A 15,027-nucleotide genomic window follows, 5' to 3' on the forward strand; every position below is an offset into this window, starting at 1 on the left:
AGGTAAGAAGGTATAGAAAATGTGTTGTTTGTCCTTAGGGAGCTTATAAACAAATACATAGACTCAAAAGCAGTATGAAAGAAGGACCTATGGGCACATATTATATAGTATGAATACTTAAAAAACAGAGTTCTGCTTGTCCACTCCCAATAGAAAGTAATTCTTAATAAAAGTGAAACTTCAATCAACAATGTGTGCTTCCACCTCTCTGCAGCTCAAACTATATAGGCTCCCGTGACCTATATATTTCATATTAATAGAAGTCCTTTATTTTATGTTAATATCGTAAATAAAGCATACCTTGCCAAGCTATTTTAGACTTTATGGCTCTGAATTTGGAAATCAAAGCATGGTTCTGATTCTCATTCTCTAAGTTCTCTAGAGAGTCAAGTTATTTAGAAAATGAACATATCCATTTACTTAGTACAGAGTAAGTTCTCCTAGATTGGTTTCTCTTCCAAGACACTCACTACTGCCCTGGTATCCACTTACTGCCTATTGTGTATGTTTCTCACTTTCCTACATCAAAAGAGGATACTTAACTATAAAGAACTTAAACAAGGGATCTGCAAACGCAGCAGCTGTAAAGACCTGCCTCTCACCACAGTGAAAATGCTGGGGGATGTTAAAATTGAAGTTGAGGAACTATGTATTTCAAAGTGTTTTGATTCATTTAACAGTCATTTTTTATTTCAAAGCCATTATATCAGAGTTATTTGCATTGCTACTACATAAACTCTGAGATCTATTGTATTCAAAAATGTTTTATTATGTTATTTTCCCCCAAAAGATGAATATGCCTTCAATTTTAAAATGAAAGTCTTTGGGAAATGAGTTTTCAATATACAGAAACTCACTTCACAAAAAATACCAGGTCTTGAACCACATTTAAAGTGCCCCTGTATTTCATATTGATCTCTATAAAATACATTTTTAGCTTCCAAAGGGGAGTCTCTCATCTTACTCCTGTCACTCTAAGAATCCAGAAAGGAAAAAAAAACATAGTATTAAGAATCAAGCAAAGCAAAGTCATTTTATAACTAAATTCTTTAAAGGATACTTATCCAGGCTTCACACAGCAATAAACTTTCCAACAATTACTAACAGCTAAGCCATTAGAGACAGCTAATGACCCAGTACTGGATAGCCATCCTCTCTCAACCCCAAATGCAGTCTGTATGACCAGATACCTACCGCTCGCCCTGGCTTCCGGGTAAGAGGGCGCATCCTCGAAAGTGAAGAACTGGGGCACGCTCTGGCCCAGGTAAGAGGGAGGCGGGTAGTAAGAATGCATCCTGTACTGGGAGCTCATTGCATGGCGGTTCTCCATGTTCTTCATCTGCTTAAAAAAAAAGAAGAAATATATTGAGACCAACATTGTATGTCACAACTAGTACAATAATTACCTAATTCTTTAAAATAAGGTAACAGGCTGGGCACAGTGGCTCATGCCTATATTCCCAACACCTTGGGAGGCCAGGGTGGGAGGATCACTTGAGCCCAGGAGCTCAAGACCAGCCAAGGCAACACAGTGAAACCTCTTTTCTACATAAAAATCAAAAAATTGGCTGGGTGTGATAGTGCACAAGTGAGATCTCAGCTCAGGAGGCTGAGGTGGGAAGATCACTTGAACCCAGGAGTTTGAGGCTGCAGTGAGCCATGGTTGCTTGCACTACTGCACCCCAGTCTGGGCAACAGAGCAAGATCCTGTCTCAAAAAAAAAAAAAGAAAAAAAAGAAAGCAAATTAAGGGAATGGCCTATTTAAGTTGGAAGTGGCCTCAGCCATGAACATGCTCCTCCAATGTACTGGGCCTAGAACTATGATGGTGCCCTTTATATCTTAAGGTCCCCTCTAAAGCACCCCTGAAATTCCTTCTGGTCATTTGGTGCTCGATTAACCAGTATAAAAGAGAACAGGGTGGTGGAGAGGGGACAGTGCTGCTTAGGAGACAACACAATCTGCTGTAACACTAACACATTTGTTTGAATGGGAGCAAGTTATCAGACCTCTTCCCATGTTTCTTCATGTGTAAAACTGGCATTTCATCTTGGTTACCTTACAGAGTTCATATGAGGAGAGTATTTAAAAAGACTGTAGGCTGGGTGCAGTGGCTCACACCTGTAATCCCAGCACTTTGGGAGGCCGAGATGGGTGGATCACGAGGTCAGGAGATCGAGACCATCCTGGCTAACACGGTGTGGTGTTAGCCAGGGTGTGGTGGTGGGCGGCTGTGGTCTCAGCTACTGGGGAGGCTGAGGCAGGAGAATGGTGTAAACCCGGGAGGCGGAGCTTGTAGTGAGCCAAGATAGCGCCACTGCACTCCAGCCTGGGGGACAGAGCAAGACTCTGTCTCCAAAAAAAAAAAGATTGTAAAACAACACACAAACCATGTGTAATGGGAAGCTGTGGACATCAGCACGATGCCATGCTGGATCCTGTTACTCACTGTCTATTCCCAGCTCCTTCTGTGCTGTTCCCTGCAGCAAGGAACAGGAGTCTGAGATCTGAATTCTGGAGGCGATTTGGATTCTGCTAACTGGACACATGAAGCAGAGCGAAACTGGGAAGGCAGTAAGGAGGCACAAGCGCCCCTCCAGCAGCAGTGGCAGCTGCACGTGAGCTCAGCAGTCATTCACTTTTTTCTGGCAACCAGATCCTGCCTTTAGGTCCATGAGATAGCTTTTATGTAAGAAGCAGTTCATTCCCTGTGGCTTCCTGACTCTTATTCAAAGCCAAGAAGATATGACCTGATGACTTAGAAAGCGCCCCCCCATTTCCACTTTCCTGGCCAGGTGGATGACTCTGATAGTGTAAGACCCCCTTCCATGCACATCTAGATCCTGGTACAGACACTGAGCTTCCAACTCATGATCTTACCTTTATGGCAACAACAGAGCTGGACTCCAGTTATTTATACAGTTTTTTAAAAATTAAATTTAGATGGTACTCACTTTTAAAATCCAATCTAAGGGAATGTTCAAGATAAACCAGTTCTGTTCAGAAATATGAATAATTTCAAAATAATCTAGAATAATTCAACATCATGTTTTTCAATCAAATATTTTAAGTGCTACTTGAAAAAGAAAATAGGACTAACTTGACAGAGCCTGGTAGTGTAAAACTAGGTACTGGGCTTCCTCATTTTCTATGAACATCTAGATTGTGGACAATTCACCAACTAACGCTGGTCTAAGTGTACTTTGGGTATTATGGTGCTGTTTGGTAGAAAGAGCTAAGTCCCTGATTTCCGCCTGATGCTTTGAGCAGCTCGAGGAATTTAGTTTTGATCTCTACTGCTCCCAAGCTCAAATCTATGTTCTCATGAGTGGATTACTTCTTCTGGAGAAGCAAAGAAGACACCATTACAGGTGATTATTTCCTCTCAAGTGAAGTTTACCTGGGCAAGTCCCCTTTGTCCTTTCTGGTTTGTTTTTCTAAAGTATATTAAATGGTGTCTCTTCTAGGCCAATCACTCCGTGTTCACTTTCTACCATTACATTAAATTTTTACTAAATAAACGGTTAAAGAAGCTATACTTGGAAAATAGCAAAAAAGGAAAAACTGGCCACCCCTAATGAGTAAGACCACACGGCAGGAGAGCCCATTAAGAAGCCATTAAACCATTCAAAAGAAAAGGGACAATCGTGGTACCTATTTACTACACATACCCAGTTATCAATTAGAACAGTACAGCATCTTTCAATGATTCCCAGCATCTCTCAATGTGCATACGAATGGCCAGGGGGTCCTGTTAAAATGCAGGTCCTGATGTATAGTTAAGACTGGGGTGGAGGCCAGGCACAGTTACTCACGCCTGTAATCCCAGCACTTTGGGAGGCTGAGGCAGACGGATCACCAGGTCAGGAGATCGAGACCATCCTGGCTAACACGGTGAAACCCCATCTCTACTTAAAAAAATACAAAAAATTAGCCGGGCATGGTGGCAGGTGCCTGTAGTCCCAGCTACTCCGGAGGCTGAGGCAGGAGAATGGTGTGAACCAGGGGGTAGAGCTTGCAGTGAGCTGAGATTGCGCTACTGCACTCCAGCCTGGGCAACACAGCGAGACTCTGTCTCATAAAAAAAAGACTGGACTGGAGATGCTGATACTGCTGGTGCCCAGGGACTAGAATAAGTGATCCTTCCTCTCATACTTAGTAACCTCTCACAGCCCATGACCAAAGGAAAACCTTCTAAAAAAAATTATTTTTGAGACAGAGTCTCATTCTGTTGCACAGACTGGAGTGCAATGGCACAATTTCGGCTCACTGCAACCTCTGCTTCCTGGGTTCAAGCGATTCTCCTGCCTCAGCCTCCTGAGTAGCTAGACTACAGACGCCTACTCTACAGACCTGCACCACCACTCCCAGCTAATTTTTGTATTTTTAGTAGAAACGGTGTTTCGCCATGTTGCCCTGGCTGGTCTCGAATTCCTGGCCTCAAGTGATCCGCCCGCCTCGGCAACCCAAAGTGCTGAGATTACAAGCGTGAGCCACTGCCCCGGCTTAAAACATTTTTTACCAGCTGTTTACAACCATCCAGGTTCCAGCTGAACTGAAAGAGGGAAAATATGTAAATAGCAATTTTTAATTTTCATTCTTTTTTATTTTTATACAGAAAATTCCCTAGAACTAAAAGTTTTTTTTCAGGGGTCTGCCACCATCTACAACTGCTGCAGTAGTAAAAACAAACTCAAACACACTTTGAATTGAAAAGCCATTTCTGTCTCCACAGACTTCCTTAAGTCAATTACACAGTCTGAGTAATGAACACTGAATTAGAAGCAAGGTGCCGACGTAAGCCGTAATAGAAATAATGGAGCCTCTCTGCTCTGGGTGCTGAGTTTGTCACATCTACTTCAGGTTTGACAATATCTGCAAGCCAGTCCTTCAAGGCAAATGCTTTTCAATTTTCCCAGGGTACAAGAAAAGTGATAGGATTTGAGCCTAAATGCTCTGCAAAATGCTGGATTTTTTTTTTTTTTAATACTATGAAAGTTTACACAAACCTTCCTTTCAAAATAGTTTGCAAAATGTTACCCGTGAGTCTATAGCAGGGGTCAGCAAACTTTTTATTGTAAATGGTCAAACAGTAAGTATATTTTAGGCAAGCCATACAGTCTCTAGCAATTTGTAAAATGAATGGACATGGCTGTGTTCCAATAAAACTTTATTTGTAAACAGTGGTACTGATTTCTTCTCAAACTTCACTCTCGCTGGAGTAAGGTGAGAAGGGAACCCAGTACTGATACCTGGACTCCACTCAAGAAAATCTGGTTTAACTGCTCTGGGATGTGGCCTGGGCCCTGGGTATTTTCAAAGATCCCAGGTAATTCTAATATGACACCAAGATTGAGAACCAGTGCTCTACAATTACCAACATATCGTCCACATACCTTGGAAGTACGAGATCCCAACAATCCCCTATATTAACTAAAACATGTGAAAGGCTAAACCTGACAAATAGACTGGCTAACTGCTGCCAATCACAATGTATACATTATTTGACAAAAAGACGAAGATGAACAGTAAAATTCCTTTTTTTTAAACTAACGCTTACTGGAAAATAAACACAACTTCAAATCCATTCGTATGCTTATTTATTCCCTTAATTCCTTTTCCATGTTTTCAGAAAGCATGAAATAAAAAGAATTATTAGGAAATAGGAATTTAGTTATTTATACTCAAACATTCACTATCCTTAATGAATCCCCAAGATCACTGAGCTATAAAAGACTTCCAGTAAAAGAAGAAAAAGATACGAAGGGTTAGACTCCATTTGAGGTTACTAGAATGTGAACTGATATGGTTTGGCTCTGCGTCCTCACCCAAATCTCATCTCACACCGTAATCCCCACGTGTCGAAGAACAGACCTGGCAGGCGGTGATTGGATCATGCGGGCGGTTCCCTCGATCTGTTCTGATGATATGGAGGAAGTTCTATTGAGATCGGATGCTTTAAAAGTGTTTGGCAGTTTCCCCTGTTCTCTTTCTCCTCTCTCCTGTGAAGAAGAGAAGGTGCCTACTTCCCCTTCGCTTTCTGCCATGCTACAAGTTTCCTGAGGTCTCCCCAGCCATGCTGAACTGTGAGTTACTTAGACCTCTTTTTTGTTTACAAATTACCCAGTCTCGGGTAGTATCTTTATAGCAGTGTGAGACCAGACTAATACATGAACTTACTGAGGTCATCAGTCACTTCAGCTACATCCACCTCAAAGAATAATCCAGAACAACCCATCCACGTGACAACTTGCTCATAAGAGGACAGTTCTATGTGTTTCTAAGTGCATGTGTAGCCATGTAAACATGACGTTAAAACTGCAATTCATGGATGGGCGTGGTGGCTCACGCCTGTAATCCCAACACTTTGGGAGGCTGAGACGGGTGGATCACCTGAGGTCAGGAGTTCAAGACCAGCCTCACCAACATGGTGAAACCCCATCTCTACTAAATACAAAAAAAATTAGCTGGGTGTGGTGGCAGGTGCCTGTAATCCCAGCTACTTGGGGGGACTGAGGCAGGAGAATTGCTTGAACCCAGGAGGCAGAGGTTGCAGTGAGCTGAGATTGCACTACTGCACTCCAGCCTGGACGACAGAGTGGGACACCATCTAAAACCAAAAACAAAAACTGCAATTAGCCCAGAAAAGGGCATGGCAGAATGCAATTTCAAACTAAATCACTTCCTGCTCTCTTCTAACTTTAAAAAGAAAATCACAACCCTGCTACTTTTGGCTTAAACAAAATGGGAAAATGACGAAGCCTTTGAAACTCACTTTACTTTAAACCAGTAGTTCTCAACGAGGGGCAGTATGGTCCTCCACGGGGCATCTGGCAACATCTGGAGACGCTTTTGATTGTGACAAGGGGGCAGGGAGTTGATGCTGGCATCTAGTGGTCGAGGTCAGGGATGCTGCTGACTGTTACTACAGCGTAGTGTCCTACAGTTCCCACAGGACACAGATTTACCCAACCCCAGGCCTGAACGGCACCAAGGTGAGAAGCTCACTTTAAACTAACCTAGCACCACCCCTGTGCTCAGTCCCTCACCTCCAGCTAGGAAAAAACAGCTAAGTGCTGCTGAGGGACAAGAGTGGCAAAGAGATTAGAGGAGCCACAGTTTTCCTGAAGGGATATATATTTTTCTCCTTTGTATAATGCCTCCTTGTCTCCTCTCAAGGGTTTTTTTTTATTCCTTTAAGCTAAGCAAATAAATAAACCAAGTAAACCCTAAAAACCCAGGATTCCAGTGAATGATGACTACCATTATTATTAGCAGTGGTCACTGGCAAGCAAGAGGCATGTTTTATATGTTATTACCCATCCAAAGTCTCTGAACCAGAGTACGACCCATGGATAAGAGCTGGCTGGCAGAGGATGCTCATGGTGTTAGTATTAACCTTGCAGGAAACCCAAGACCTTGGAGTTCTGTTTTATTAAATTGTTAAGAATATGCATCACAGTAAATCTGAGCCATCATTTCCTTTTATACATGTTAATCACCCTATTTTATAGTAACAATAATATCTGAAAAAAAAGCATAAAAATGTTTGAGTTCACTTCTTTTTTTAAAACAAAAATCCCAAATACCAGTCATTGGTTATCTAGTAACAATTTAGATAAGGTGAGTGTCTGGTCTTGCATCAAAGTGAACAGTCTATCCAGGTGAATAACTAAAAGGGATTTGTGAAGACCAAATTGCCATCTAGTTGTTTACTAAACATGGCTCAGCTGCATAAAACTGGAGTTGACGTAAGAAAGGGGAACAGTCTTAATGAGAAGAGTTTTTCTATAGGATAACATTCCTAACTGCAAACTGGTATTTAAACAAATAGTGTAACGACTCAGCCAGGCACAATGGCTCATATCTGTACATCTCAGCACCTGGGAGGCTGAGGAGGAAGGATTACTTGAGCCCAGGAGTTGGAGACCAGTCTGGGCAACATGGTGAGACTCCATCTCTACTAAAAATTTACAAAATTAGGCCGGCATGGTGGCGCACACCTGTGGTCCCAGCTACTCAGGAGGCTGGGGTGGGAGGATCACTTAAGCCCAGGAGGTTGAGGCTGCAGTGAGCTGTGTTTGCCCTGCTGGCTCCAACCTGGGTGACAGGGTAAGACCCTGTTTCAAAAAAACAGAAACAAAAAAAAACTCCCTTGGTATTGGTATGTGGCTTACAGTCTTTTAAATGGCAAAAGCCATATTTGGGGTAAATATTTGGTTTTCTGAACAGAAACCTTTTTATACAGGTAGGACTCTTCACAGGCTGTGGAATTCTGGGTCTTCTGGTGGTGCTGAGTGTGAAGGCTGGGGTGGACTTTTACCCTCATTAAATGATGGCTTTAGTTTTAACAGACACTTCTTTTCAAACCATCTAAATGGGATGCCTGTTCCCAAGCTCACCTAAGCACACACTGTGAACTGTCTCAGCCTACAGACTCCACCTGTGCAAAGGGCTTCACCCAAACAGCCCTGTTCACCTTCCGAAATACACACCTCATTCGTTTTTCAGCATTCCACATTTCATGCTGAGAAAAAATTTTAATATATAAGCTAAAAATGATTGCTATTATGCACACATTTCAGAGATTACCGAAGCACCAGGCCAAATGCTGAGGTGTGTGACCCAAGCAGATTCCCATAGCGAAAACCCGCCCTCCCGACTTCCTTTCCTTTTGTGTCCAGTGCTCTGAAGATGAGTCCTTTGCTCCCTTCCTCCCCTGCGCTCACCTTGCTTTCTCTTAGGTGGTCCTGCTATGGAATGCCCTCCACTCCCCTCCTAGAGGGAGGAAAGGAGAGGAGGCAGACAGACAGGCCTTTGTGAGGACTCAGCCTTTGTCAGAGATTCCCACAAAGGCCAAGAGGATCCTTCAATGTGTGTGGGGGTGAGGGGTGGACAGGGGTGAAGGTGCTGTGCTACGCGTGGGGCTGGGGCTGGGACTGGCCATTCAGATGCTGAGGAACCCAAGAGTCCTTTTTCCAAACGAAAGCTCCTCCAAATGCGCCCAGGAGAGGTGGGAGGGGAAAATGGGGGAGGCGTGGAGACGAGGGTGCTCACACAACAGGGCAGAGAGAACCAATCATTTAAGAACTGATACATTTATGATGTTTTAAGTTGTAAATTCCAAATCTTCCACTACACATGCAAAAACAAAAGAAAAAGTGTGGGTGGGTTTTTCAAAAAACAGAACCCAAGGAAAGTTTGTATCACAGTAGCTCTAAAAATAAAAATAAAAAACAGCCCTAAGATGAACAATAAAAAAATAAACAAGTCATATGGAAATAAAGAACCAAAATTGACCATGAGGATATAAAGCAAGCCCTCCCCCAGTTTCCAGAAATTGTGGAGAGGGCATGGAAGGGAAGTCACATCAGTCTTTTTTTTTTTTTTTTTGAGACGGAGTCTCGCTCGGTCGCCCAGGCTGGAGTGCAGTGGCCGGATCTCAGCTCACTGCAAGCTCCGCCTCCCGGGTTCACGCCATTCTCCTGCCTCAGCCTCCCGAGTAGCTGGGACTACAGGCGCCCGCCACCTCGCCTGGCTAGTTTTCTGTATTTTTTTGGTAGAGACGGGGTTTCACTGTGTTAGCCAGGATGGTCTCGATCTCCTGACCTCGTGATCCGCCCGTCTCGGCCTCCCAAAGTGCTGGGATTACAGGCTTGAGCCACCGCGCCCGGCCCATCAGTCTTTTAAAAAAAAAAAAAAAATTCAGAGACAGGATCTCTCTCTGTCACCCAGGCTGGAGTACAGTGGTGCGATCCCAGCTCACTGCAGCCTCTGGTATCATGGGCTCAAGCGATCTTCCCACCTCAGGCTCCTGAATAGCTAGAACTACAGGTGCACACCACCAAGCCCAGCTAAATTTTTTAATAGTTTTTGTAGAAACAGGGTCCCACTATGTTGCCCAGGCTGGTCTTGAATTCCTGGCCTCAAGTGATCCTCTCACCTTGGGCCCCCCAAAGAGCTGCGATTACAGGCATGAGCCACCATGCCCAGCCCACAACAATCGTGAATACCCATTAAGGACAGAAACCCCACAGGATATCAGAATTACACTTGTATTTATTAGTGGTCCATTTTGCTTATCTTTAGCCAAGAAGCAATTCAGATGTGAGTATTGTGACATTTTACAAAGGCCAAATTATTTTTTTAACTTGTGTTGCTCAACTGTTTTCACCATCTGCCATCAGTGGTACTGACAGAACAACAGTGTACTTCTTGAGACCGTATTTTCCAAAAGGCGGGAAGTGCTACCTTTTATAGGGCCCTCAAATAATTCAGTTTGCAGTGTGTCTACATATATATATGTGTCTGTGTGATACATAGATATATATATTTAGAGAACTGTATGGAATTGAACAGAATGCAGTAGAATAGAACTGAATAAAAAGAGAACAGTATATAAGAATTCATTGCATATACAATTTGGGTAAGGGGTAAGAGCTGTTCTACAAAACGTCATTTTGTGTACATCTGTGTAAATATATACTGGAATACAGTTTCTTACTATGGGTTCTCAGTCTAAAATGTTTGAAAGACACCGATGTATAAATCAGGTAAAGGGACGCAAGTACCTCTAAAAGGAGGTAAAATAGTAAGAAAAGACCAAATTTTAAAAAAAAGTTTCCTTTTCCTAAAACCTCAAAGGGTCTTGGTGCATTTCAGGGGGTTCACAAAAGAGTGGTCAGTTAGGACCAGTGTCTGGCTGGGACTAGCTCAGCACCTTCTTTATCTTAAGAAATCCATGAAAGATTTTCCAGTTCCTGGGTTAGAAACCTACATTTGTCTAGTTCACAAATCTAAAATACAGACCCTGACTTCCCACAACTGAACCCACATATGCCAGGCATAAATGCAGGTACCATTGACATAAAAGCCACTAAGAAACAGAGTTTCAGTAAAATGGCTGGAGAGAAAGGACATTTAAAAGGTTGCATTTTTAAAATTTGGTTAATAATGATCAGCACACTCCACTGTCTCACATGTCCAGTCTCTGAAGGCATTCTACAACACTTCTGAAGACTGCGGTGTGTGTTTGTATGGATGGGGGTTGTACTGGTGATATTCTTAATGTTAATTTTCCTGAGAAAATACTGGTTACTGACAATAAGATTAACCAAATTTCAGAGGAAGAAAATGAGCATCTATTGAGAAATAATATAGAGACTTGTCTCATTATCTCACAAGTCTTCATAATTTAATAATCATTGATATAGGAAGAAACTGCTCAGAGAGATCAAATAACTTGGTTCTGGTAGCAAGGGATTAAGTAGAGATGGCAAGATTCAAAGTAAATCACCCTCAGATGCTTCTGATATTTCTCTCTAGTCACCGAGGAAACTTTCTAATTTTAAGTGAAGATATCTGCTTAGTATAAAGACCTACTTTGCTGCCTTTAGCTTTTAACAACTCTTCACATTTTCTCTACTTCTGGAGCAAATGAACTTTATTTTTTGATTGTCTGAAAATGAGAAGAAAAGATGCCCACAACCGCACATTCAGGAACTTTGATTTCAGAACCAGAAACATCAGAGGTATCCATATCTGTTCCCACCTTGACGGACAAACTTAATTAACCTTTGCTACTCTGTTCCAACCTACTGTTTTAGACAAAACTAGTGACCCAGAAACAATATGTTACCATCACAATCTCCAGGGCTGCGACATCAAGAGATATAGCCCTATCAGCAGTATAGGGAAATAAGCCACTTGAATTAGCTGCTCTAAGAAATATGGATTATATTCATGTCACACATGAGCTGTCAGAAACATTAGGATACTTTTAGCATAAATCAGCAGTGTGAAGGGTATCTTATGAGTACAGAACATGAGAGCCTGCCGGGAGGGCAAGGTGAAGCTGTCTAGGGCCACATTCTAACTAAGCACACGCGCACACTCACATCCTTTACCAAACTGGTATTCACGATCTGAATGCAGGCTGGTGACCTCTGATGGACACTCTCAACTTGTGGGTGGCATGAAAAAGCCCTGCCCATTCTAAGACCATGAAGAGAGTCCACCTCCAACTAATTGAAATGACACAAGAATGACCAAAAGCATCACGTTACCACTGTTCCCTAAAGTACTTTGATTTGGAAGAGAGAGAGAGAGAGAGAAGAGAGAGAGTGTGTGTGTGTGTGTGTGTGTAACACAGAAGCATGCTTAAGAGACAGCATGCCTAGTGATTTTCCAGAATTTCGGGGTTTTACAAGGAAAACCAAGAAATGTGCACTGCCCTGCAAGGAAGGCAGAGACACTATGGGAACAAAGGTGCCCTCTGCAGTCAGGCAAACTCCAGTTCAAACTCCAGCTTCCCCGCTGCCAGCTGTGCAGTACTAGCTAGCTACTTTATCTCCCTGAGCCCCAGTTTCCTCAGTCACAAAAGGAGGCTCACAGCCCTGAAACGTTGTGTTTATGGATGAAACGCAATAGGAGACAGGAAGTGCCCAGTAGCATGATGCTGGTCCATGATGCTCACACCCTCCTCTTCCCCTCACAGGTCCACCTGTTTCTATCGACAGGAGAATGGGCGACCGCAATGAAAGACTCCTCTTCAGGGTTTGCAAACAAATGACTCAAACAAAAAACCTTTCCATTACACACTTTAAAGATTATTTTAAGTACATGAACTTTAGTTTGACATATCCTGCAGTGCCACAAACACACACACACACACACACACACACACACACACACACACAGAGGCAAGGGAGTGAGAAGACAGCAAAATTTCCAGGCCTTCCCATTTTTTGGTTTTATACAAATACTCCAGACATAGAATTATGTCTGCCTTCCTTCTAGAACTGGGACTTGCCAGAATGTTGTGAGAAGGAATGTGATATATAAAATGTGGAGATAGTACCTTTTTCCCCGTTCCTCAGTGTTGATCCTACAGCAAGGGTAGTTGTAAGAATTGGTGCCTGCGATGACAATTTTCCCAGTGGCTCTTTGTCTGGAGCCAAAGCTCAGGGAGGGTGGTGGTGGGCAGTTTCACACCCACCACCAAACTGTAGGGGTGTTCCTATGAACACCGCTTCCAGGAGGTTGTGCATCTCAATGGTGATGCCCGCAGGGCCAATGCTATACCAAGGAGGGGGTGCTGAGGGCAACCCATCCTGGGTGGAGACAGTAAAGGGGTGTACTCACTGTGGGATAATTTTTTAAAAATTAAACCCACTAAAGTCAATCTATCACCACACACTGGAAATTCTAAACAATAGTTGTGATCAAACACTCGTCCCCACCCTGCCTCTTGGAATGCCACAGCAAGGGCTCATCTTTCCACAAGGGATCACAGCTCTCCCAGGCTCTGATCGAAACAGGAATAAGAGAATTACATGTGTCCTTTTTTTTTTTTGAGACGGAGTTTTGCTCTTGTTGCCCAGGCTGGAGCGCAGTGGCATGATCTCTGCTCACCGCAACCTACGCCTCCCGGGTCCAGGCGATTCTCCTGCCTCAGCCTCTCAAGTAGCTGGGATTACAGGCAGGCGCCACCACGCCCAGCTGATTTTGTATCTTCAGTAGAGACAGGGTTTCTCCATGTTGGTCGGACGGGTCTCAAACTCCTGACCTCAGGCGATGCACCCGCCTCGGCCTCTCGAAGTGCTGGGATTACAGGCATGAGCCACTGCGCCCGGCCACATGTGTCTTTTGAGTTTTCTTTCTCATCCATTCTACCGTGAGCCAGTACTTGACAGTCTCTAGCACAGTGCCATGCACGGAGCAGCCACTCGCTAAAAACAATCAACAAATGCAAAAGGAGCCTCTTATACATACTCTGTAATACAGTGGACATTTTTTGGCAATTCTAGTCTTTTTTTTCTATCCTATTCCTATTATGGTTTTTTTTAAAAAACAGGGCAAACCTGTCTGTTATGCATTCCTTTGATTTTCATCTTTATTCAAATGATGAGGAACACTTGAGAGACCACAGAAGTACAGACTCCTAAGAAATCTTAGAATCACTTATACATGTACTTAAACATTCTAAAAAAGCAACTAATTTTATGTCATATTCATGTCTACTTAACAGGAAAAAAGGTAAGCTAAAAGGGCAAACATAAATGAGTAAGATTTTGGCCACCAGCCCAACCAAATCAAATCTGAAAGCTTTCAAAAACTGTGATCTAATTATCTAAATTTCAAGCCAATTACAGAATCCCCAAATGACTATATTATTTACTAACCTAATGCTATTGTGTCAGATAATAGGTAATGCAACAGCCTCACAAGACTAATAATATACTTCTGCCTCCGATTCAATTGTGAAGTAGTCCCTGGAGTACATCAGCACTTTACAGGGGATTTCTTACTCAGCCCAGATCAAACTGAAGTCATCTAACAATGGAAATGAATCTCTAGGACAGCCCAGGACTTTCACAAGTCTTCCGAAGGTTCCTGAAAAACCTAAGGTTACACTCTCTCTGGCTTTCCTGGGATGCTGCCGGACCACTTCAACCAGACTGAGAAAACAATCCCTTAGGATGCCTAGGTCCGCACTCCTTCCAGATATTCTCAGAGTCAGAGCTGCCTGTTCTCCAGGGTCCCAGGTATCCAGAGGCCAGTTCTAGTTTCTTCTAGAATCTACATATTTTTAACCAAAACGCACTACACTGTAGCTAAGGGATATTCCTAAACCCAACCTCTCACCATCTGTCTGGGCTTAGCGTCTAAACTGCCCACCACCACCCTCCCTGAGCTTTGGCTCCAGACAAAGAGCCACTGGGAAAATTGTCATCGCAGGCACCAATTCTTACAAACAACTACCCTTGCTGTAGGATCAAAAGCGTGCAAGTCATTAAGCTTTCATCATCTGTGAAACAAAACAGCAATCCTTCAAGGAAAGGTGTAATAAAAACCAGATGATGACTGTCACGATCATCACTTGTCATCAGTTAAAATGAGACAAAATAGAAACTCCTTGGTGAAAGTGCAGGCAGGTGAGGTGATCACTTAGAAACAGAAAGCCAGGACTGCATTCACCCAGGCTTAATGCTTCAGAGGAGTAATGGGGGGAGACGTGAGGCGCAGA

At 43.1% G+C, this 15,027-nt stretch overlaps 2 protein-coding genes across 3 annotated transcripts in view; one reads left to right on the forward strand and one right to left on the reverse strand.

Moving 5' to 3' along the window:
- LOC126937902 (putative COBW domain-containing protein 7) overlaps nucleotides 1–15,027 on the forward strand; it is a 952,477-nt gene that overhangs the window by 154,600 nt on the left and 782,850 nt on the right. The window lies entirely within an intron of this gene.
- The window catches only part of DMRT1 (doublesex and mab-3 related transcription factor 1), a 130,627-nt gene that overhangs the window by 53,541 nt on the left and 62,059 nt on the right, over nucleotides 1–15,027 (reverse strand). Inside the window, exon 4 of one of the 2 annotated variants that reach the window (XM_050761761.1) lies at nucleotides 1,195–1,339. In XM_050761761.1, the coding sequence (XP_050617718.1) occupies nucleotides 1,195–1,339 (145 nt within the window). Of the gene's footprint in view, nucleotides 1–1,194; nucleotides 1,343–15,027 lie in introns of both variants that reach the window. The other variant, XM_050761760.1, reaches the window with a different exon arrangement.

Source organism: Macaca thibetana, chromosome 15, assembly GCF_024542745.1.
Source record: "Macaca thibetana thibetana isolate TM-01 chromosome 15, ASM2454274v1, whole genome shotgun sequence".
Taxonomy (NCBI): Eukaryota; Metazoa; Chordata; class Mammalia; order Primates; family Cercopithecidae; genus Macaca; species Macaca thibetana.